General features: G+C 41.4%; 3 protein-coding genes across 6 annotated transcripts; 2 read left to right on the forward strand and 1 right to left on the reverse strand.

Annotated features, from left to right (window-relative positions):
- The first annotated feature begins 1,199 nt into the window (after nt 1–1,199).
- LOC147871273 (translocon-associated protein subunit beta-like) lies at nt 1,200–8,759 on the forward strand. 3 transcript variants are annotated; one of them, XM_087340041.1, is made up of 3 exons: nt 1,200–1,628; nt 2,614–5,996; nt 7,785–8,759. In XM_087340041.1, the coding sequence occupies exons 2-3, from the start codon at nt 5,424–5,426 to the stop codon at nt 7,869–7,871; spliced, it is 660 nt and encodes a 219-aa protein (XP_087196167.1). In that variant the 5' UTR covers nt 1,200–1,628; nt 2,614–5,423; the 3' UTR covers nt 7,872–8,759. The 3 variants fall into 3 exon arrangements, 2 of the variants coding, with proteins under 2 accessions (XP_087196167.1, XP_087196166.1); XR_015532488.1 differs by having other exon boundaries at nt 1,200–2,682; nt 7,785–7,861; XM_087340040.1 differs by having other exon boundaries at nt 1,200–5,996.
- LOC147871274 (peroxisomal multifunctional enzyme type 2-like) lies at nt 7,050–17,840 on the reverse strand. The gene is made up of 14 exons (XM_087340039.1): nt 17,763–17,840; nt 17,103–17,240; nt 16,108–16,252; nt 15,543–15,670; nt 15,192–15,314; nt 14,604–14,803; nt 14,110–14,170; nt 13,873–14,036; nt 12,436–12,559; nt 12,085–12,257; nt 11,508–11,684; nt 10,599–10,760; nt 8,017–8,158; nt 7,050–7,663 (listed from the first exon to the last, which is right to left on the reverse strand). The coding sequence occupies exons 1-14, from the start codon at nt 17,815–17,817 to the stop codon at nt 7,602–7,604; spliced, it is 1,854 nt and encodes a 617-aa protein (XP_087196165.1). The 5' UTR covers nt 17,818–17,840; the 3' UTR covers nt 7,050–7,601.
- Nucleotides 17,816–22,767, forward strand: LOC147871275 (uncharacterized). Of its 2 annotated transcripts, XM_087340042.1 has the most exons (3): nt 17,816–17,887; nt 19,949–20,198; nt 22,069–22,767. In XM_087340042.1, exon 3 carries the CDS (start codon nt 22,137–22,139, stop codon nt 22,563–22,565), a length of 429 nt encoding a protein of 142 aa, XP_087196168.1. In that variant the 5' UTR covers nt 17,816–17,887; nt 19,949–20,198; nt 22,069–22,136; the 3' UTR covers nt 22,566–22,767. The 2 variants fall into 2 exon arrangements, with proteins under 2 accessions (XP_087196168.1, XP_087196169.1); XM_087340043.1 differs by lacking the exon at nt 17,816–17,887 and having other exon boundaries at nt 18,319–20,198.
- Nucleotides 22,768–23,165: the final 398 nt, after the last annotated feature.

Below are 23,165 nucleotides of genomic sequence, written 5' to 3' on the forward strand. Positions count from 1 at the left end.
ATGGCATCGGCAGTTCGAGACCCAGCGGATTCTTACAGTAGTATTAAGTGTAGTATTAAGTTCTAAATATAAAACGAGGGCAGGACTGAACCGATTTCTGATTTCTGCCCTCTAAAAAAATAATTGAGGGTTAACGGGTGGGTGGGGAGCCGAAGATGAGAGAATGAGGGGGTTATGCAAAAATATATTTATGAGGGAGCAGCCAAAGGTGGTCCAAACAGACATCATATCAATCAACAATCTTTAACCAAAATGTGTTCAAAGCACTTGAGTCGAAAGAAAAAATCCAGCCAAATAAATCAACAAATCTGTCATCTACTGGGCATGAGATTTTTGCAAGCAAATCCAAATTCATAACAAACACCACACGCCAAACTTACAAGTTTTAAAACCTTTATCCTTGCTTAACACACCACAAGCACAGAAAATACCCCGGCAGGTCACAGCACTACATAACAAAAACCAAAATCACTTCACAAATAGTCTCCACCCACGCCTACAAACGATACCTATACCAACTGGAAACAGCAATAATGTCAATCCCAAACTGCATTTACTTCTGTCAACATATCATCTCACACTTACAATCACAACATTTAAAGTGCATCCTATAGGTCAGGTAATTACACACTTCATTCATTGTCCCATCAGGTTTCCTGTTCAGATATCAAGTCAGTCTGCGAACACACTCAACAGCTTACATGACAAGCATGCAGGTTTGATGGTTTGATTTATTTCGCTGGATTGTTTCTTTTTCGACTCATATGCTTTGATGTCTGTATGTTGTTGGTATACCCCCAACTGAGCCCCCTTTTATATATTTGTGCATAACCCCCCTCATTCTATCATATTAGGCGCCCCACCCTCCCGGTAACCCACAATTATTTTTAGAGGGCAGAAATCAGAAATCAGAAATCGTTTGAGTCCTGAGTCCTGCCCTCGTTTTATATTTAGAACTTAATACTACTGTAAGAATTAAGAATTAATACTACTGTAAGAATCCGCTGGGTCTCGAACTGCCGATGTCGTATTCCGCAGGCCAGCACGCTATCCATTCGGCTACCAGGCTCCTACAAGATTACGATTCTGGATCTTCCTGATATATCGATGCCCTGCATTTCCCGCCCAATACGTAGTTTACTGGGTTCGCTACTAGAATTCGCTGTAGTCAAGTTCGCGCAGAGATAGAGAGAGAGAGTTGGTAAAATTTGTTGCGTGAATCTAGTCTTAGGTGCTGTAAGTTTATGTGTGCGAACAGCGATCTAGGTGGGCTGTCATCAGGTTACGGAATGATAGGGTGTTCTCGTTTAACGGTTGAGGTTATGTGTCGATGATTCCCGAGGAATCAAATAAATAAACGCCATGAGGCGTTTACGGCATTGATAAGTGACATTTATATACTCAGAAGTGTGTGTGGTGTGCCCCCCTCCCCAAGAACAAAAGTACATGTTCAATCAACTGCGTCATCAGAATGCTGTTTATTTTTGCATTTGTGTTAGTTAAAAGTGAATGCATTTTGTCTTTCTGGGAATAGCTGAGAGAAGAAGCTTAATTGATCCTTGGGATTTTACTCGGGGAAAAGCTGTCTGTCACCTGACCAGCCTACTGCTTGCCAGGAAATCAGTGCAGTATGTTCAGTACACTTGGCAGGCTCACTTCATATCGCAACAGAAACCTGACCTGCCTACTGCTTGTATCACAATGTTGTTGCACATTAAATCCCTTACCAGCTGTAACATTAACTTCACAAAGTTTACAGAACAGAATTGTTCCATCAGAACTAAAATATTCCTCACCGAAATCTTTAATGAAAGCTCTTAACTTTGCACTTTCAGAACACCACTTTTGGCATCTGAACTAAATGAAGGATTCACTGTAAATGCCCGAGAAATGTAGTTTCAAGTAAGAATTTCATACCCAAAATATGAATTTTATCCTCAAAATATAACCAAAATGATCCTAACCATGAATCACCAGTATTGTTCCCAACAAACTGTGGTCAACCGGTGTCCTTGAAGATCTAAACATGATTTTGTGATTGTAAATAAAATTTTCATGAAGCAGAGTCCTTGAGAAGCTAATAGTAGATCATACAGTAAAGACTGCACCAAACCCTTAATTTAGTATGACTCCTTCTTGTTCCTGTACGAACAAATATCTTTGAACAGAATGAGCAGTTGATTGATCCACTGGTTGCTTAGCCGCCTGACTGTGATTAAGAGATCAAGTGGCTAAAAGGGTGAATGAACTGACTAATTGATTCGTAGGCTATTTAATAATTATATTTCAACCGTACAAATTACTTAATACTAAATGGGATTAGGATTATTGTGAATGGAGGATCCAAGACATGAAATTGTAATCTGAACAAAATTAAACAAACAGCGATGCAAATACATAGTAATTAAATGGCTAATTTGAAGGGAAAAAAACATGCACAAACAATATTGATTATATAACTATCCACTGCTAATACTAAAGTGCCACTACATTCCTTGGGCAACACCAACCACCCACTGGTTTCTTGATTTGAACACTTTCCCAAAAAAACAGCACAATTCATGAAGCTCCTCATTATGTAATTTTCTCTCGCTGCCTGTATGTTTCTCTTAGTTACATGTATTCTGCTCATCACAGACATCAGTGCAAGACACCAAGTTTAACACCCACACAAAACAGCAGGTGAAATAAGTAGCCATTATTATCTGTAATTAAGAACTTTTCCAAAAGCAGGAACTTTGAACAATGAAGCATGAACTGGCCTTCAACCTAATAGAGGAAATAAATGTCTTAAATATACTGTCTCTTAGTATAACGATATTGCACAGTTCAGTATCACCTCACAATTGAATAAATATAGTCATTTCTTTCACTCTGATGTTGGAAACATACATGGCACCTATCACACCGTGTAAAGACGTCCATTCGACACAGCCCACACTGACAGGTTAATATTTCCCACTTATAGGACCACAGTTCCCTTGTTCTGTAGTGTCCTCTGTATCAATGAAACATTATGTCCATGTGACCATGCACTCTTTCTCCTACACAGTAACAATTCTAAGGCCATGTGATATCCCCAATTTCATCATGATCATGTAGTGACTGCTTACCATAATATACTACCAACATAATAAACAACAGGAAGCAGCAATTACCTGGCATGTCACAGCATTAGTGGGGGAGCCTACACAGACAAGACATGCAACATAAATCACATGCGTTGCGCATATGCGCATGCCAATCCAAATGTTCTTGGATCAGCACACAAGAACAAAACACAATTCTAACACACATGAAGAATCACAGCAAGGTGAAAAATCACTAACACACTGTCTGACCGGTATTCTACACTACTGTGAATGAAACAGTGATCCACAGAGCAATAAAATTAATTTAGTGTCCTACAAAACAACTCATTACAAAGATGGTTGCCTGCGACGTTGCACAAACTGATTTTTACATTAAATGGTGCAACAACCTGCAAGACAGCCACCTCCATATACACTATCATAAGAACCTCAAAACTCAATTCAGTAATGGCAGATGACAAAGTTAAAATGAACAGAAGATCAAGAGAACTGAAATGGTAGATATTCACACCAAATTTCACAAAAACCAGTCAACTGCTGTGTAACTGAATCAGGCTAGATGGACATACACATGCAGCTTACTTAATTAATAAGACTGCTTTATAAGTCATTCAAAAACCACTGGATCAACTGGCATATTCTGATACACTATGATCAGATTCAACTGGAAGATCTGAGGAAACTGACAAAAAAAACCCTCTTCAGTCAGGACAGCAAATCCCCTGCTGAGACTTGTGCATAGGACGTAATTCATTTGAGAAACAGGAGTGCTAACACAACACTGCTATAATTTACTGGTAGAATCACTCCTTCCCAAACGAGGATTTGCACAGAATAGTTTTGTCCATGTACTACACAACAATTCAGATCATTTTTTCCTTACGCATAGGAGATATTTATTTATGGGGGATTTACACTAGTGACAGACTTCCTTCCTGTTGCTATAAAACAAGTTTGTGTCCCAAATTCCCCAAACCCTATTTCCTTCATGTATTCTAAAACACAGGTAACCCACAAATTTAGCATTCTGTACTTGCTATAGTACATTCTTTTCCAACTGAAACACATTTGCTCATCTTACATTCAGTTCACATATGAATAAAATGGGAAGAACCCTGAGAGAAGGCACAGACAGACCACAGAAATCACGTCCACAACATTCACAATAACACTCACCTGCGAGCTTCTTCATACTTAATCTGCTGTCGCAAGAACACCGCATTCTTCAGCAGTTCCTGTATGTTACCAAGGTTATCCTCTGCCCCCTCCATAGACTTCACTGCCCTGGAGAACAATACAACTGCTGAAAAAACTACACAAAGTTCTGGGAAGGTCTTGTGATTCTCACTTTTCTTCCAAATCATATATATATATATATATATATAGATAGATAGACACATGCACACACACCATATTTGGCGACTTTGTGTCAGGACTCAGGATCTTATTCCTTTGCCAGGCAGAAATGTCAAATGAATGAAGGTCTAAAATCACTAAGTTAATTGATTAAATAATAAGCTTTCCTTGTAACATAAAGAAATTACACTTCACATAATTCAAAATGTCAACTAGAAATGAGCAAGATGCTGCTACAAGCCTGTGGAAAAGTATTCACTTGGGAACAAGGTTCCTCTTGAATACTAGTGAACGAACAGAATTTCCTTTAAACCTTACCCAATGGCATACTCCACATCGTAGCAACGTCCCTGCAACTCATGATGCAGTCTGGTAACTTCTACCCTCTTCTCCACCATCGGGGGCAGTGCTTTGCAATGTTACGTATATAAGTTCAACATAAACAACTCAATCCATGTTTGACACGTTTTCAAACCTTTTTTAACTTTCATTTCCAATTCCGGGTCTGATGACAGAGACATCGACATGATTCTCAACACAGTTACGTTATATTACCGATAACAAAGCACATCCATATGTGCCTAATAATTATTCCAAATAATCGCATACGAAGTACAGCCGATTAACAAACTACAGTTCTGAGTTACAAAGCATGTTACAAACTATGGAACTTCTAAACTTCCGTGTTTAACAGTGAAGCCAAAACAGTTTCATTTTAACATTGGCAACGGCTGGAACGGTATATTTTATCGTCATTAACTTTTAAATTGGTGACAATGAAGGGAACCGGAACTAATTTTTAAGTGCGGTCATTGCCAGTAGGAGTCGAATTACATGCTTTGTTGCTTGTGAGTTGGCAACGAGTTGGAAGTTTTGATAAAGAAGTGCCATTCCGTTGGGAAAGATTCGAAGTACTCGTGCGTACAACACGTTGGGGAGTGTATAAATTAATATTTCGTTAAAAGTCTTGAAAGAATGAAATTTATAAGTATTTTTGTTCTCGCAGCCCTAGCTGCTTATGTAGATGGTAATGAGGAAGAAGAAACGGGTGCCAGATTGCTAATTTCGAAACAGATACTGAATAGATATCTGGTTGAAGACATGGACATAGTAGCTGGGATATTTAGATGTCATATTGTTTCAGAAAAATTATCGTCCGGTTGTTTTTGCAGAATAGAAATTTTTACATATCATAGGCCGTTTATGTTACAAGCCAAAGAATATGGAGCATCTCATGATAATATTGTATTTAGTACCCATATAATACCAACATACCTCATAAACTTGTTTGATTATAACACACAACATTCTTTGCAGTACACACTATATAATGTTGGCACAAGTACTGCTCTTGGTGTTAAGCTGAGTGACAGTAGCTTTCACAAAGAGGCCTTCACTTTGGTGGGTGGTCAGCTCAACATCAAGATTGACAGGATCCCTGCAGGGACAAATGTATCTCATGTAGTAGCTGTCAGACCAAGGAAATATGGATACTTCAACTTCACAGCTGCAGAAGTCAACTACAGACCAACAGAGGATGCCTCTGAAGTGAGTTATCACTTGCATGGACCGTGGTCAAAATTTATAGAAATGTTTGTAATTTCCATTGTGCTGGTCCTAAATTATATATTTAGAATGTACAGGAAGCCATTGTAAAATAATGAGTATAAAACACAAATTCTTCAGATTGATAAAATGATTTTCATTTTGAAACATTTAAATATTATGTAAGACTTGAGGTTCTCACAGCGGTGAATATGAAGATTTCTGTCTTCTGGGTTATTGCGCTGTGTAGTCTGGTCGATGTTAACCAACGTTTCAGAGGTCATCCAGTTCACCATGGAGACTGAAAAGGACGGCCATCTCCCATTCCTCGACATAGACATTCACCGGAAACCTGACGGCTCATTAGGCCACAAGGTGTACCGGAAACCAACCCATACCGACCTTTACCTCAACTCCAATTCCCATCACCACCCGTCCAACAAACAGGCCGTGCTCTCGACCCTGGTACACAGGGCTAAAGCCCTTTGCGACCACGACAGCCTACAGAGTGAACTGGATGCACTCACCACCACCTTCAGGAAAAACGGATACAGCAACCGTCAGATTCAGAAAGCTCTCAATCCGCCTGCGAGGCTGCCACCGCCTACTGAAAAACCAGCCTCGGTTGCCTTCCTGCCCTACGTCGGGACGACCTTCAACCGCATAAGCAGGTTGCTGGCCAGGCACGACATCAAGTCTGTTGGTCTTCCGCCAAAGAAAATTCCCAGTTTTCTCCGGCCGGTAAAGGACGACCTAGGACTGAAGACGCCTGGCGTATACAGAGTTCCCTGCGAGTGCGGAAAAGTCTACATCGGCCAGACAGGCCGTTCCGTTGAGGCCAGGATCAAGGAGCACGAACGCCACATCCGGCTCGGGCAGCCCGAGAAATCTGCGGTTGCTGAACACCGCTTCAACTTGGAGCACAAGATACAGCTAGAGGACACTTCTATCCTCTCCTCAAAAACCGGCTACATGGACCGGTTAATCAGGGAAGCCATCGAGATCGAACTTCATCCTGATAACTTTAACAGGGAAGATGGACTTCACCTGAGCCGGTCCTGGAAGCCTCTGATCCACACACTCCGAGGACTCCGAGAACGAGCAAGAGTGCGCCGCCAGAACCAACCAGACCACTAACTCGGCCCCTTTCAGGGCCTTTATCCATACAACTACACTCACCTTTCTCTCTCTACTTTCTCTCCCTCTCCCACCCTCGCCCACGTGCTACCATTGGTCCACTCCCATACCTGCTCCCATTGGCTCGGGGCAGGCTACACCTTTCACTTCCCTGCCTATAAAATCCAACTCCTCACACCCTATTGGCATATTCATCGCCCTGATGACGGAGGCAGTATGACCTCTGAAACGTTGGTTAACATCGACCAGACTACACAGCGCAATAACCCAGAAGACAGAAATCTTCATTTAAATATTACTTGGAAAATCCATCTATGGACACCATACTTGTTTCTGTCTGCTTCTCTGATATTCAAAGCTCATAATTAAAATGAACTGAGGACTGAATATAGCTAACATCAAAGCTAAAATTGAATATTAATCTCCAAACTTCTTACAAGTCTTCCAAGTGGTGTTCCTCAGGTTTCACCATCAAATTTCTGCATACATTTCATTTTTCCAGAACTTCTTGACAAATACATATGCCACAAAGCCTGTAATCATGTAAAATTCCTAAGTTTATCTCTTGTTTTGTTTTTTGGGTTTCTGTTAACATCGTCACACACTGCTCCTGTAGGACGCAACAGAAATGCATAACAAGTCTTTCCGTTTCAGCTGCAAGTGGCCGTGACAAGCGAACCCGGCGAGGGTCTCATCATTGCCTTCCGTGACTATGATAAGAAAACCCTGTCTCTCAAATGAGATACAAACCCAAGATCTGCCAGATATGAAGTAGGAGAGTTAACCGCACAGACAAAACGTTTAACAGATGAAAGTTTTAAGTTAGTCTGTATAAAATTTACTCTCTAACAGTGCTGTAAATCCATGACAACTGTGTGATACATACTCCAGGTGGCAACAGTATTGCCATCTTTGGTGATGTTGTACTGGAACACACCACCGATCTTCTTGGCACGCTCTGGGTTTGCCGCAACCCGCTTTTTCAGCAAGTCAAACACACCATCCGAATCCAGCGCTGATGTGGATGCCTGCACCAACAATGCAACCTCACATTACAGTTTACAAAGCCACCAACATCATACACCATTTCTGCATGTCTCTAGGAACCTGTTAACTCTCTGGTGATAGAAAACGAAGGTCGAACATTGCCAATACCAAACAGTATCACTAGCTGCAGGACCAAGCCACTTTGGCACAGTTCAAACACATCTGTATTTGTCTAAGATCCAGCTTAATATTATCCTCCCCTTAAATTCTCAGTCTTACTTATGTCCAATTTTTTTAACAGGATTCCCACCAAACTATGCATACATTATGTGTTTTCATCTTATGAACAACACATTTAGTCCTTTAGTTCACTATCCTAAGAATCCACTTATTTGATCCTTCAAGATCCCAAATAATATTTGGTTGTTTTCAAACACAATTTAGGTTCTTCACACAAAGAAAGAAACCATATTTTACAACCATACAAAAGTGGAAAAATATGGATATGATGTAATTTGATCTTTAGCATTACTGAGAGTAGTTTCGATGGTTACACACTCTGTAATCAATAATGAGTACTTCCTGAACGTGTTAAATATTTATGAATACTATATTTTTAGCTTAAAAACAAATGCAAAACAATGTTCATATTTTCATTCTATGTCAGGACATGAGATGTGCCTCTGAACTACAAATTCCAGTTTTCACTTCCCTCACCTTGGTGGACCTCATCACAGCAGGCATAGTGACTGACTGATGCAACCAGCATACATCAGAGCTACTCACTTGTGTTTCTTCCATGACCTTGAACACAGCTACTGTACTGTACATGTTATCAAGACAACCTTACATGTAGGCTAAAGTGCAAAGTCTTTCCTGCCTCCTTGACAGTGACTCAGCTAGTCAAAAAACTTACTGCTTTTACAAAACAAAGGTTCATTATTCTGTTAGACAAAACACACACAAATGGCCATATCATGACTCGGCTCCACCCCCAGCATCATGCCAAAAATTTTTTCCAAGTCTAAGCCAATTTCTGACCTAATGACATTTTACATAAACAAGTGTAGTGAAACAATGTATTCATGTGACAACTTCTCTTTGTCTCCCACAGTTCACTATTCACAAAGCACTAAGTGAACTGTACAAATCGTGAAGTTTCTTCCTCACTTTGCCCACTGAAGATGCAAATATCTTGAGAAATTGATTTGCAGATATTTACCATAAGCTGGAAATGTAACTAGGAAAGAGAAAACAAAGAAATTCCATAGAGCTTTTGAGTAACCTCTGAAGACCAACTAGGAAATTAAAGAAAATAATTAACCCCTTCAGCCACAGTGAAGGTGCATAATATTCTATCAATCCATTGTTACCTCAAAGAAAACACAACATGTCTCCACGACAACACTAAACTAGTTAATGCTGCTTAGAGAAATAAATTACTGTTTATTCTGAGATCAATATAAAACCCACATTATATATTCTGTGGGCAAAATGCAGAGATAATGACTGTTACAGCAGGTGGTACATACAGTTACAACTCAGCTTTAAAGGGTTAAAATGGATCTTACTGAAGATGTGATACTAGCAATGCTGTAATGTTTGGGATCTTAACAAAAAGGAAACATAACCTTGTCACTGAGAGTAAGAAATTGCTAGGCTGAACAATGCAGGTTATCACAAGATAACAGAATATCAGTTACACTTTATATCGATTAAAACACAACTTGCAATCTGTAGGAACAAACACCACACAGCTCAGGCCTGCCTCATGGACTTATCTTGAACCACTTGAACACAATCCACAACCTAACACCCAGTATTTTAAAGATCCATTTTAATATTACACTCCCATCTATGAGTTGGTCTCTGAAGCCATCTCTTCCCTCAGGTTTTCCACACAAAATTCTGTACTCATTTCATGTCTTGCTCATGCATGCTGTATGCCCTGCCCATCAGAGCTTTCTTATCATTTTACTAAAAATCCAGAATTAAATCTTATATTTGGCTCATTAAACCCACACTAAATTAAACATTCTCCAACACACAATTACAGAATTTACATCAAAATGTACATTTATATTAAGTAAGCTTTACATGCAAACAACACAGCTCAAATGCTTCGTCTTGTTTAGTAGCAGTGTACTGCATAATCAAATTGCATTTTTCTGTGAGGAACCTGCAATATGTGTGACTTTTTATTTCCACTGCGTAGACATGAAATTTGACACAAAAATTTCATTGGAAAAGCTGAAAGGAAAACAGTACTTGGGAGATCTACACACACACACAGACATTACTAAAATGCACCTTAGAGAAATATGATGTGAAGAGATAGATAGGACTCAACCAGCTCATGACAGAGCATAAGGGCAGAATTATGTGAACGTGGTGAAAGGCCAGCAGCAACGAAATTTCTCACCAGCAGAACAACCATCATCAAAGATGATCTTGGCCCATCAGTCAGCCACAAAAACGTACCTTGTGCTGCGGGACGGATGCCTCGGTGAGATCGACATATGCGCCAGATATCACCACGCTCCCCGTCTCTTTCACCTTGGTCTGAAAGTGGATACGGTTCCCCTGTTGCCACATGTCAGTCTGTAGTGTCTGCCCAGGGATAACCGGCTTGCTGAACCGAGCCTGTAAACCAGTGACAGTCATCATTTTCTTCATACCCTCACACTCTGATGGCCTGTGTAGTGCAACGATCTAAACCATATTAATGGGGATATCAGGTTGCATCTAAGTCCAGTTTCTGACTATCCTTCTCAGGCTAATCAGAGTTCTCCTCAGTCCCTCCAAAGAACTTCCAGCATAGTAACATGAAAATTAATATTACTGCCCCTTTCCAAATTCATACCCATTCATTATCCTCTCATTCTATCTGATGCTATATAACCTCTGAAAATGAAACACATTCATGAAATAACATCATATTTAACAATCTCTCTGATGGAAAAAAAGTACAAAGAACTTACAAAGCAACAAGATGATAAAATTAAAAAAAAGAGACTGAAATGGTAAAATGTTATGAACAGTCCTCCGGAATTACAACTTAGAAATCTACTATCAAGCCACACCATTGCACCATGCTTCACATGAATATTCTTTTACTTACCATAGGCCTCCCTTAACGTATCCACTGTGAATGGGAGTCACGGTTATGAAGTATTCCAACAGGGATGCGAGAAAATAGGAAAGCATGTGGAAAGAATAAGAAAGTACAATGACTGACATCAACTGAACTGTACATCAGACACGGAAGAGGCAAGTGAAAAATGCTGTGAACACAAACAATCCATAGAACAACAGAAAGAGGGTGCTGGAATGTTATCATGAGAATTTGAAAATAGGAAAGCCCCAAAAAGAGAAGTTTCTATTACACACCTTTATGGCTTTGAATTTGGTTGGATCATTATCCGCATACTGCTGTAGGACATGGCGGGCTGAGAAGCCCAGCGAACACAGACCGTGCAGGATGGGCCGATCAAATCCACCAAATGCAGCCACATTCGGGTCAATGTGAAGTGGGTTGCGGTCTCCAGACAGTCGGTAGAGTGCAGCCTGCAGGAAATAATGTTGAAGTGAAGAAACATTGACAATTAATTTGTAGGTGTGTTTATGATCTCTCTGCATACTAAATTCTACAGACTTAGCTGCAGTGTTTCATTAGTCATAATTTTCACACACAGCAATAAGTGCAGATTCAAAGCAGTCAGCATTTTCAGTCTACATCAAATAATCTTAAGGATGCACATTTTACAAAGCTCTATCACCACAAATATGTCAAGATCTTAATTAGATTGTGCTTCTTCTCCATATTTCACACGTTAGTACTACTGACAGAAGAAACTAAAAATACATACACAGAATAAGAAAAGTTACATTCACCCCCCCCCACCCCCCCTCAAAGAAAAATAACCAAAGAGCCTCACACGTAACACATGCTTCCCTCTATTCTGACCTGATCAAGAGACGTGCGTTGCTCAACAGACAAATCAGGAATCCGCTTTGGTGGTTCTGCTGTTGGCACATCATAGGGTGAAGTACGCTTGTCTGTAACACCCTTCATTCCAACAGCAAATGTTGTCAGCAGGGACTGTGCCACCTTCTCACCACTTTCATCAAATGTCTCCACTGCAATAATGACAACAGACAGCAACTGAATTTGTATCACCTTGAAGACTAGACTTTTAAACCACTTATATTCCCCCTAGCCTAGACAGATCAATGAAAAAGAGACACGTTACAACTGCACGAACCAAGTTGACAGAAGTTACAAATGGAATGATCATACTGCACAATTTTATCTCACCTTCCACCAGCACAACAGTCCTGGATCCCTTGTCCAACACATCCACCACCTTGCAGTGCACCTCAAGAGTCCCTTCACTGTTGATGGGATGCAGAACCTCCAAGTACTGCTCACCATGCAACATCTGGCAACATAGCAGCAACACGATCCTCCTCAGTCAACTCCAATTATGTACTCAATCGTTTCTCATTCCTTTGTGCCTCATCAGCAACCCTAAGGTTCATAATCCAATCAGTCTCTACGTCGAAACCACTGAACTATCTTTAAGTTAGCAGAACTTCTCGAATCCATTTAGTGGAAAGAAAGAAAGAAATACTTTATGATATATCTGCAAAAACAACTGAATACTGTCATTTGTTTACACGACCGAGTGGCATGCCAGTGGGAAGCATCTACACTCTGTGCAGCTCACTGAATCAGTGTGAATTCTATCCTCACTCTCTCTATGGTGCAGGATATTCTTTGAAAAACTGACTGTATACTTGGCTTCTCAAAAAATAGAACACTTTCTTTATAGAAGCCAAAGGTTCATCACTGAGTTCACAAAAGCCTGCCATAAGACTAACCTGAGCCAGCTGCATCCAGTTTGCTCCATAGATTCCTATCTCCCAAAGGTCCATCTTAACGCCATCCCACCTACGCCAATGTCTCACCCACAATCTCCTCCCTTCAGGCCTTCTAACCAATATCTTGTAAACACCCCACCCCTCCACAATGCGTTCCGCATGTCCCGCCCGTCTTATCCTCCTCGATTTAATCGCCCTAACAGTATCAAGTGAGGGGTACAGTCCGTGAAGCTCATAATGCAATTTTCTTCCTGCCTCTTAGGTCGAAATATCCTAAACACTCTGTTCTCAAAGACCCTCAATCTATGTTCCTCCCTCAAAGTGGGAGACCAAGTTTAACACCCATACAGCACAACTTTTGTATCTTTAGTTTTCTTGATGTGAGATGAGAGGACAAAACATTTTGGACTGAATGATAGCAAGCATTCCCCGAGTCCACACCACACTGCTCAATTACAACTTCACTAGCATAGAATACGACCTGAATGATCCTCCGTTGCACTGAACAGAAAAACAACTCACTGCAGTATTATTTTTGCAGAAGCTGGATCTGCTTTCATTCCATGAGGACCAGCAGACTTTTAATTTCTTCCTCACTGCATGTACAGTGAACTAAACAAGTCAAGTGCGATGGAGACTGGCTATTATATTCGTAATAGACAAAGCACAGGCAGTAAAATGTGCCTTGCGTTAAGATATATGGACATGTTCAGCTGCGAAGGCAAGAAATGCACATACAGAGATGAAAACACAGCAAGAAGATTGTGAGGTGGCTCAGGGTTACATCCGAAGGCAGGCTTCGAAATGACCGATGCTGAACCTTGCGGTTATCCTCAAAAGAGTCTGCTTATCAAGACATAACCTCACTTACCCTGGCAGGATTGAAATCCCTGCCACTGAACACCTCAGCAGTAACACTAGACTCCATCACGGCAGACACGCCTTGCAACACGAGGAACATCGGCAATGCAGAGAAGTCTGCGTGGCCTTCATACAGGAATCTCAGGTCACTTGGGTTGGTCACAGTGCTACCAACTGCAATAAAACAAACACATTACTTGTCTGTCACACTGTCACAAACACACGCACATAAGGGCACATTACTCACCTCCCAGTGCATACAGGATCAGGTCACGAGGAGTGTATTGGAACTTTGTCACAACACTCTTCTGGAAAGGAAATCAGGACCTTAAACCATGTTCACAGAATAAGTGTCATCAAAAAGACAAAATAAGTTCAAGTCTGCACAAACATTAGCCACCATCAATACTTGGATGGCAGCACCAGCCATTGCCAAAACTAATGTACACCTCATTTAACAAAATACTGGACCTCCAGTGGCGTAAGCCACAATGAAGCAGTCAGCTTCTTCCAACACCATACGCAAGAAACACACAACTGAAGTAACGTAAACCACGTACTACAATTATGGCGACGGGCTAAAATCCTGTACGCAATAAACAAAATTAATTCTGCTCATTCATACGTCTTATACTACACTCCCTCTATACACCTCCACTGGATGGTGCTTAGACACAGGGGTAACTTGAATAATTACTATCTGAAAGCATATGCAAAAAACTACATCGAGTCATAACTCACGCCATCAGAAGAAAGCCCAGAGTTCGACTTCATCTGCTCCAGAACGGTCATCAGGGTACCAGATGCCTCCTGGATGGACTCCAATTTAACGGCAGCAGACATATCTGTCACCTTGCCCCAGTTCTCACGTACAGCCTCTGGCGTCACCAGCTCATTCATCTGTGCACGCAGCAGGCCGCCCGGTGAACGCACCAGATAACCTGAAGGTTGTCAGACAAGAACGCATCCTGATGGAAAGTTCTGCCGACACTCAGCACGGGAGGTAAACGGTTCTCTGCTTGTCTATCATTACTGCGCTTCATGGCTATTCCAAGCTGTCTCACTGAAATCAGGACCCTTGAAACATGAATCCAGTCATTCTACCGCTGTTGACACATCTACGGAAGTCCACATGCAGATTCTGCGACTTATCTACGATTGTGATTTGCAGTGAAAAAATCATTTCTGCATTTCACTGAAAGAGCAACAACAGACCCAACCTTCATGACCCTAATGAAATGCAGTCCTGTTTTGGACGGCATCACATGACTCAGAACCAGTGGTGTCGTTACAGGCATCGAGCATATTCCGAACAGGGGTGCCACTGACCCTTACATTTTCCTGCCCAGCCAGCAGCAGACTCGATGATGGAGCCAGTCTCCTCACAGGATTCGTGACACAGCCACGCGACGACTGGCGCAATCAGCTCTGGGCGCAGCTGCGCAAAGAAATCTGTGCAACAAACAAGTGACTTATCAGTATCACATTAGTGTTTATAATCATGAGACAATATTAAAAACTGCTGATAACAGATCTCCAAAACATGAACTATTTATTACAACTGATAATATGACAAAAGGGTGAATATACTTCCAAAATGCACTGTTTGCATCATTTTGATGTTCATTTATTGTAAACAGAAGTGACACACTGTCAGGCTTTAGTATCAGCAGCACCCACCAGGTGGCAGGATGTCTTCAGTAAGCCGGGATGCCGCAGTTGGCACAATCACATTGCAGTGGATGTTGTCCTTCCTGCCCTCTATCGCTAACGTATTGTTCAGACCAACCAGCCCCATCTTGGCAGCACTGCAACCATAAAAAAACATACATGGACTCCTCCCAAGAAATGCATAAAGCGGCCATCGCTCACACCAACTTTCTTATTTGAGAACAACTTTTCAGCCGCACAAATTACACAGTCCTGAAAGGAAGAGCGAACTGGAGAGGATGTAGAAGTGACCCTCGGTTATATAACACACTAACCCAGCATCTGTCTTGAGGAACTGTGGGGGAAAACAGTTTCTACCATTTCTGGCAACCAAAGACAAACTTTTATTTTTATAAATAACCAGAATGTTAAATCAATATTTCATAGGCGGGGGGAGGGGTGTATTGTAATTAATACTTTTAAATCCCAAAGATATTCAAAGCAGAACAGATTAATGTCCAAGATATCACGCACACATTATACAAATGATCAATCCTATGAAAGATAAATATACTGAAGTGTCACTAACACCGACCTGTAGTTTGCCTGCCCAAAGTTCCCATATAGACCAGAATTGGAGGATGTCACAATGACACGTCCATACTTTTGTTTACGGAAGTGAGGCCACGCGGCTCGAGTTGCCTTGAAAGCACCTGTTAGGTGTACGTCCTGAATTAAGCCTGCAACAGTAACAAATGATCATTAAACCTCAACAGCACTAGTAACTAGACAAAAAAGCATGCAAAACCATCCCTGAACTCAAGAAATCTACCATAGTCCCTTTTCTTTTGGCCTCCTATACAAAATCAACAACAGACAAAACAGCTCGGCATAGCAGACAGTATTTGTCAAGGTTTTCCTCAGCCTCTCTAGGCAAATGCCATGGACAGTCTCTTGAAACTGGTCAGAACCACAATGAGAATAGACGCTTGTGAATTTTAACTCTTTCAGAATTAGTCTCTGCAGAAAAATGATATTCCAATTTCACTGAACTATCAGACTTTAAGGTAAAATGGCCCCTGGGACAGCTACATAATATCCAGTCACTGGCGCTCTTAGTTTTCTGCCTGACTGACTGTAGCAGTCCAAATACACTGAAAGTACCCCACAATCTGATATTATGGCCAAGAATAAGATTTAATCTCAAACATACTCCAGTCTGCGTCACTAATCCTGGAGAATGACTTGTCCAGGATCCCAGCATTGTTCACTACCACATCTACTCGTCCAAACTCTTCCAGAGCCGTCTATATAATCTTCTCTCCATTCACCACAGAATCATAGTTGGCTACAGCCTTGCCACCTACCAGAAACAAAACAATCTACGATACACATGCAATCCCGCGGTGCTGCGACTTCACCGTAAAACAGAAGTTGGAAAGGAAAGGGAATCAGACGGAGGTGGTAGAGGGGGACACAAGGAAGCAGTTTGTAAGAAGGAAGGAGAAAGAGAAGAGGTGAGAGGACAAACAAGAAACTTACATGCAAATGCAGTAGCAGCCAACAAGCATCATAATGCACTAAACCCACCTTTGTGCCGGATCTCTTCTACAACACTGTCTGCTGCACTGCTACTCTTCCCATCGCCATGGCGACCACCACCAAGGTCATTCACCACAACTGATGCTCCACGCTCCGCAAACAGCAGGGCATATGCTTTACCCAGGCCTGAAACATAAAGTCATGGCTGGTCAGAATTATGAGGAACTGGCACACAAGAAATGATAAGTGGGTGAAACGACACACAGAACTGTTCATTGCAAGAAGTTGTAAGCAAATGCCATGATTAATACGATTATGAGACAATGGAAACAGACAAATGATAAAAGAGAAGGGTATTAACTCACCTCTGCAGTGCACACATCACATGGCATGTGGAGTCTCATCATACTTTAATATTATCATGACAACTTTTATCCATGGAAATGGACACACACAAACTGGTACAATTAAAACTGGAAACATACTGTTGTAGCAGCCCACACCCTTCAATTTCATATTTTTGTCTTAACAAATGAGGGAAAGAACTATATTTTTTTTGTACAATATAGTCATTAATGAAGCTGAAACCGCGAAGACAAGAACGATAACCTAAAATAATTTCGACAAGAATTAAATATTTCCGAAAGAAAGTCTTGCATACTAGAAAAGCGATCAGGCACAAACATTATTTTCGTGTACGATAATCACCTGCACCAGCTCCTGTAACTACAACCACTCGGCCATCGAATCGCAGATCTGTCATGCTTAATAGGGCCCTACAGAAGTCCGAACCTGAAACAAGACGAAGTTACGTGACCAAACACACGGATAAGGTAGTAAAAGTGCAAGATTAACCAGTACTTCGTACCTTGTTTACTTTCGTGTGTATAACTGCGAAGTCATCGTCAAGAAATAATGTAACCGTTAAAATTATAATACAACGCACAAATTGCTAAATCTTACTACGTACGATAAATCCGCCGCTGTCTAGTCGTAGATTCCAAGACACAATCCACTACCACGAGATCATCACAGTTTGTGTGCTTGTTTTTTCAGACCTTCGCATCAGATACGGCCAGTCTGCTGTCTGACATAACTGCAAAACCTCTGTACAAGAAATATGTACTGTACTTCAAAACAGGTTACGAAAGTGATCGACGCAATTTCGCTAGTCATTCTTTCCCATATCGATATATTTAGATTAATGCAGTGCTACCAATAGTATCAGTAGATCTAGCGAAAATGTTCGAAAGCAACAAATGGCATTTTACCTGTCTGAATGTAGAGTTCCCAAATTGAGATATTTCCTTGCCCTACTTTCACATTTTATACATTGTATCATAATATCCCATAGAAACTGTACTTACTGCTTTTATTTTTCTTAACTCATGTCACAGTTTTCCTGCCTATGTTATTAATACAGAAAAGAAACATGACTAACTTAAAAGCATGAAGTAACAAGGGGAATATGCTTACTGCCTTCATCACCAGAGAGATCGCCTAATAATGGTGTCAATTTATATTACACTACACTGCGCAATATCCCACAACGCTGTCATCTTCACACTCTTTTCCCATGAGCATCTGCTCTACACAAGGAAGTTAAATCAGCAACTAGGATGTGTCTTACTGAAGAACATTAGGAAAGAGCATGCAAATTGCAACAATGAAAATTAAATGTGATACTGAAAGCTGAATAAAGCTAAAGCAGTGTTAAATGTATTTTTTATAAATTACTATGATATTTTAATGTCCCCAGTCCAAGACTGTGGGATTTCATGTCAGTGACAACTTCAGATCAATTTATAAGATGTCACTAGTAAGATGGGATGTCTTAAAATTCAAGGTCGTGCAGACACATGTTCATGAATTTCTTATCTCATACCATCACACTGACAGTCCCGAGTTTCAGGCACACAAAGTTACAGCATAACAAAAGCATGCGAGTCACAGTAAGAATTGAGGTTCTCACAGTGGCGAGTACGAATATGACTCGTTTTCTGTGTTGTAATGCTACAACCCAGAAGGCAGCCATCTTCATGTGACTCACCATTTATTTATACTTTATTTAACGATGCTGTCACTAGCTGAGACTTTATAATGTCGAGTGAGAGGATGATAGTAAACAGAGAATTGGAAAACATGTGGACAGAAGTGATCATGGCCTAATTTAAGGAACTATCCAAGCATTTTCTGGAGGGACTGAGGAAAACCACAACAAGCCTTCGTCACGATAGCCAGTCTGCAGGCCAAGATCTGAACCCAGGACCTGCCAAACATGTAGCAGGAGTACTAACCATTCAACTATGATGTTTTGTGTGATTCACAAGATACAAACAATTTTATTACACATAATCAACTGGTTACCGTAGTAAACCGACGTTTCGGGAACAAACTCTGTCCCCATCTTCAGGGTTTGTTCCCGAAACGTCGGTTTTACGTGGGCAAGGAACTGAGACAATTGTCTGTATGTCGGATCTCGCGTGGTGGCAGATTTTGAGCAACTTCAATTCTATCTCCGATAATGACAATGACTTCGTGGATTCAAACTTGTTACCCTAAAATATGAAGCCAGCGAATGTGAACATTTGCCAAGTGAACTCTGAAAACCAGAGATGAGCTAAATGTGGAGCGGAGAATTTCCCGAAGCGATGCCTACCGACGACAGTTCGCGTTCAGTTTCATCAAAATCCGTTCAGCGCTGTTGAGGGCAGCAACCCGAAAGTTCGCTACGCGGGGCATTCTCCTCCTGAGCCAGCTTTATCCACACAACCTACTTCCCTCGCCGGCCCGCGGTAAATTCGAGTAAAGATTCCTGTTAGTCCCCGGGTCTGGATTAATCGAGCAGGGCGAGTTATTAAGCGAACGACCAACATTCCGTAATTCTTTGGCAGGCCCAGCCCTCGCACAACGCCGAAGGCCAGATCACAAATAGCGGTCAAGGTCAGGGAACCGTCTCCATGGAAACAACCGACAGTCGGAGAGACCCAGAAAAACGACTGGCGGCATTTCTCAGGAGCTACAAGAAAGGAATTAGCACGTCTCTCGAGCAACTGACAGTTGCCTACACTTCCGCGAAGGATCATCACCGCATTCCCCAGAAGCTGAGGTCCGAACTCCATCCGAATTAAATTCAGACACTGTGTAAGTCCCACGTATTGAGATTAAGCAGATGTAATATGAGAGCGCCCTCACAGCTCGCAACTCTGCCTCCTGTGATAACAGTTTCCTTATGATGTCATCGCCTGTAACGAGATCACGTGTGACGTCGCACTCATAAAGAGAATGACATCACGCCACCTTCTTCGATATTATACATAAACTTCATGGTCCCAGGGCGCGTGAACTTGATCTTGTCTTGAGACTGAATAAAACTCTTCATATTATTATCTACAAACTGACAATCTTCAGCTATTTCAATCTGCCCGCCAATCCTACGAAATACTACCAACGTCTGAGGAAGCCGATTACCAACTTTACCTCAGGCACTTCCAAGCGTTTTACAACTGCACGACGCACCTTCACATTCTCCCGCCCGCAGTTCACAATCTTCTGTTTCCCGTCTCCTCTCTAACAACGAATGTTTCCTACTGTTTTGTATGGGTGTGAAACCCGGTCTTTCACTTCAAGCGAAAACACAGACTCGGGGTGTCTGAGAAGAGAGCGCTGAGGGTAATATCTGGACCCGAGACGGATGAAGTGACAAGAGCGAGGAGGAAACTGCGTTATAAGGAGATAAGAATTTCGTTCAGAATTTGACTAGCCGACCGACCGAGGGCTGAAGATGGACTCTGCTCCATGCAGCTCGTTCTGGTCAGACTTTTACATCGCCAAGGATGCTGCAATCAATAGGCGTTCGGTGTAACCCAGTTATCGGCAACGTAGTCTGAAATCGGTTGTCAGCTTTACTGCGGGGCGTGGTGGCAACTTAACTTTCACAGAATACATTTTTATACGCCAAGGAACGGGGTCCTGCTCGATGCCTGACAGTCACGAAATTTGCAGGACTCATAAGTTCACTGTCGCTTTCATAAATGCCAGACTTTACCCTCTAAATCCCGAAGCTCGCCTAATTAGACAAAAGTGGTTAGTTGTTTGCGTTTTTATAATACAATATAACGTCTTCTAGATTTAAACACGTCATGCAATGAATGGATTATTACCAGGTTTTTGCGATCTACTTGCCTACAAACTGCACCAGCGTCTGACATGAGATATTTTCTCAACTCTTCTCTTATCTCGCCTCCTGCTCGAGATAAGGAGTGCGTGTTTGGTGGCGTTGTTTCCACGTCATTACTGAAGTGATAGAAAGTTTTTCCAGATTTTTACTAGGAATCCATCGCGTAACAGGCGACTAATATCAAATCATCACATGTCTCCGGCAAAATGTTTATGTGTGTATAAAACACTCAAAATACTTGGCAAATCAACCCAAATGCATTTTCCGATACCCTTCCGGCACGACAAAGGCGATAATTGAATGTCTGTTCAGTTACGTCATTCTTTGCAACTTCATCAGATACGCGTCGAGACCCGATGCTTCGCCTGAAAGTTAGAAATGGTTCCCGGAAGGCACTCAGGACCCGGAAGATTAAAGTTATTTCCAATAATCACCTTCTTTGCCATACGCACCGACGTCGACCGCAATAAACTTGTAATTAGCGTCCACGATGGCTAAAAGAACGATAGAAAAGAAAGCTTTGTAGTTGAAAGAGATTGGCTCCAACGGCGTTCGGAAAATTCCATTTTATCCAAAATTCGTTTGAAATGCGTTGAAACTCTCGTTGCGTAGGTTCAGGCATGAGTTGAGGTACCAACTTGTTTCTTAGACACCTAAGAACCTCTTTCACGATTGGTGAAATATGACGCGCTGATATACGGTAAGCAAACGATAGTGAAGCGTAACTTTCGCCAGTCGCCATAAATCTGAAGGGAAAAAATTGTCAATCACTCAATAAGTGATATCGTACACAAAGAACACGCACACGAAAATGGGCGTATTTTCTCATTTCAGATGGAGACTGTAGAAAACGCTGGAAGTATATACGGGATTCATACAATCGATTTAAACGCAAAAGAAAAATGTCAACCGGATCAGCTGCACCACCGAAAAATTCTAAGTGGGATTTTTTCAAGAGACTCCAATTCTTAGAACCGGTTTCAACAGAAAGACCTACTGCATCTAATGTTGAGTCAGATTCAGCGGCAAACGCACAGTTTGAGACTCGGACTGAAAACAGCGAAGGTTGTCCAGATGAAGCATCGCAGTCCTCTGTACCACAGCCTCCACGACGAAAAAGACGCAACAACAATCATGATGATATTCTTGATAATCTCGTGCAACAGTTAAGTGCCAACACTGATACAGAAATTGAAGACGAAATTGCTTCATTTGGGAACCACATAAAGGCTCCACGTTTGAAAATACAAGCTAACATTTTAAGTCACTATGAAGTGATTCAGATGGATATGCGAGGAGCAACATGGGATGTCCAACCCAAGTTCATCTGAGGTATTCTCCTATAAGAACTGCCTCGACCCCCGAACCAACCAACATCACAGAATGAAGACAATTGTCATTACATTTGTGACATAATTAGTAATAATACAATATAAGAAACTTAACCGTAACGTGAGCGACAGTTTTTGTTGTTTGTATGTTTTTCCTATTAAACTCAGTGCGTAACCAAACTGCTTTTGATTCAATCTGAAATAACTCCTGAAACTTTCTTTTTCTAATGATAAATGATTCTTTATTAACAGACAGAAAGACCCTTCTTCGCGTCTGGTTTTGAATATTGAACTCGTAGGTTTTCTTTCTTTCTTTCTTTCTTTCGCAACAAATAACACAGCAACACATCTTCTTCTTCTTCTTCTTCGAGTAACCTTTTTAGAAGCATTTTTATACTCATTTTTCACAGAATATGTGCACGCGTCTCAACAAAACAAACACTTAGCCGCATGTCTCGGTCGTCACCTCAAAAGTGAGTGGCGGGAAGCTGCGATGAGTCCGTCTCTGTCGCGTGCAGCCAAATTGTACCTTAAGAAGACCCCATAAATATAACTGCAGGTGGTACATATAGTTACCACTGTGCTTCAAAGAGTTAAATG

Source organism: Zootermopsis nevadensis, unplaced genomic scaffold, assembly GCF_977971745.1.
Source record: "Zootermopsis nevadensis isolate Lab colony 2312 unplaced genomic scaffold, Znev_1.0 Znev_ptg000060l, whole genome shotgun sequence".
Classification (NCBI taxonomy): Eukaryota; Metazoa; Arthropoda; class Insecta; order Blattodea; family Termopsidae; genus Zootermopsis; species Zootermopsis nevadensis.

Excerpts from the sequence above, each read along its gene's own strand:
- LOC147871273 (XM_087340040.1), top strand. The coding sequence starts at position 5,424 with ATGAAATTTATAAGTATTTTTGTTCTCGCAGCCCTAGCTGCTTATGTA. Across the intron at positions 5,997-7,784 it reads CAACAGAGGATGCCTCTGAA|CTGCAAGTGGCCGTGACAAG; the intron begins GTGAGTTATCAC and ends TTTCCGTTTCAG.
- LOC147871274 (XM_087340039.1), bottom strand. The coding sequence starts at position 17,817 with ATGACAGATCTGCGATTCGATGGCCGAGTGGTTGTAGTTACAGGAGCT. Across the intron at positions 14,171-14,603 it reads CTGGGCTTTCTTCTGATGGC|AAGAGTGTTGTGACAAAGTT; the intron begins GTGAGTTATGAC and ends TTTCCTTTCCAG. Across the intron at positions 10,761-11,507 it reads CCAAATTCAAAGCCATAAAG|GCTCGGTTCAGCAAGCCGGT; the intron begins GTGTGTAATAGA and ends ACTGGTTTACAG.
- LOC147871275 (XM_087340042.1), top strand. The coding sequence starts at position 22,137 with ATGTCAACCGGATCAGCTGCACCACCGAAAAATTCTAAGTGGGATTTT.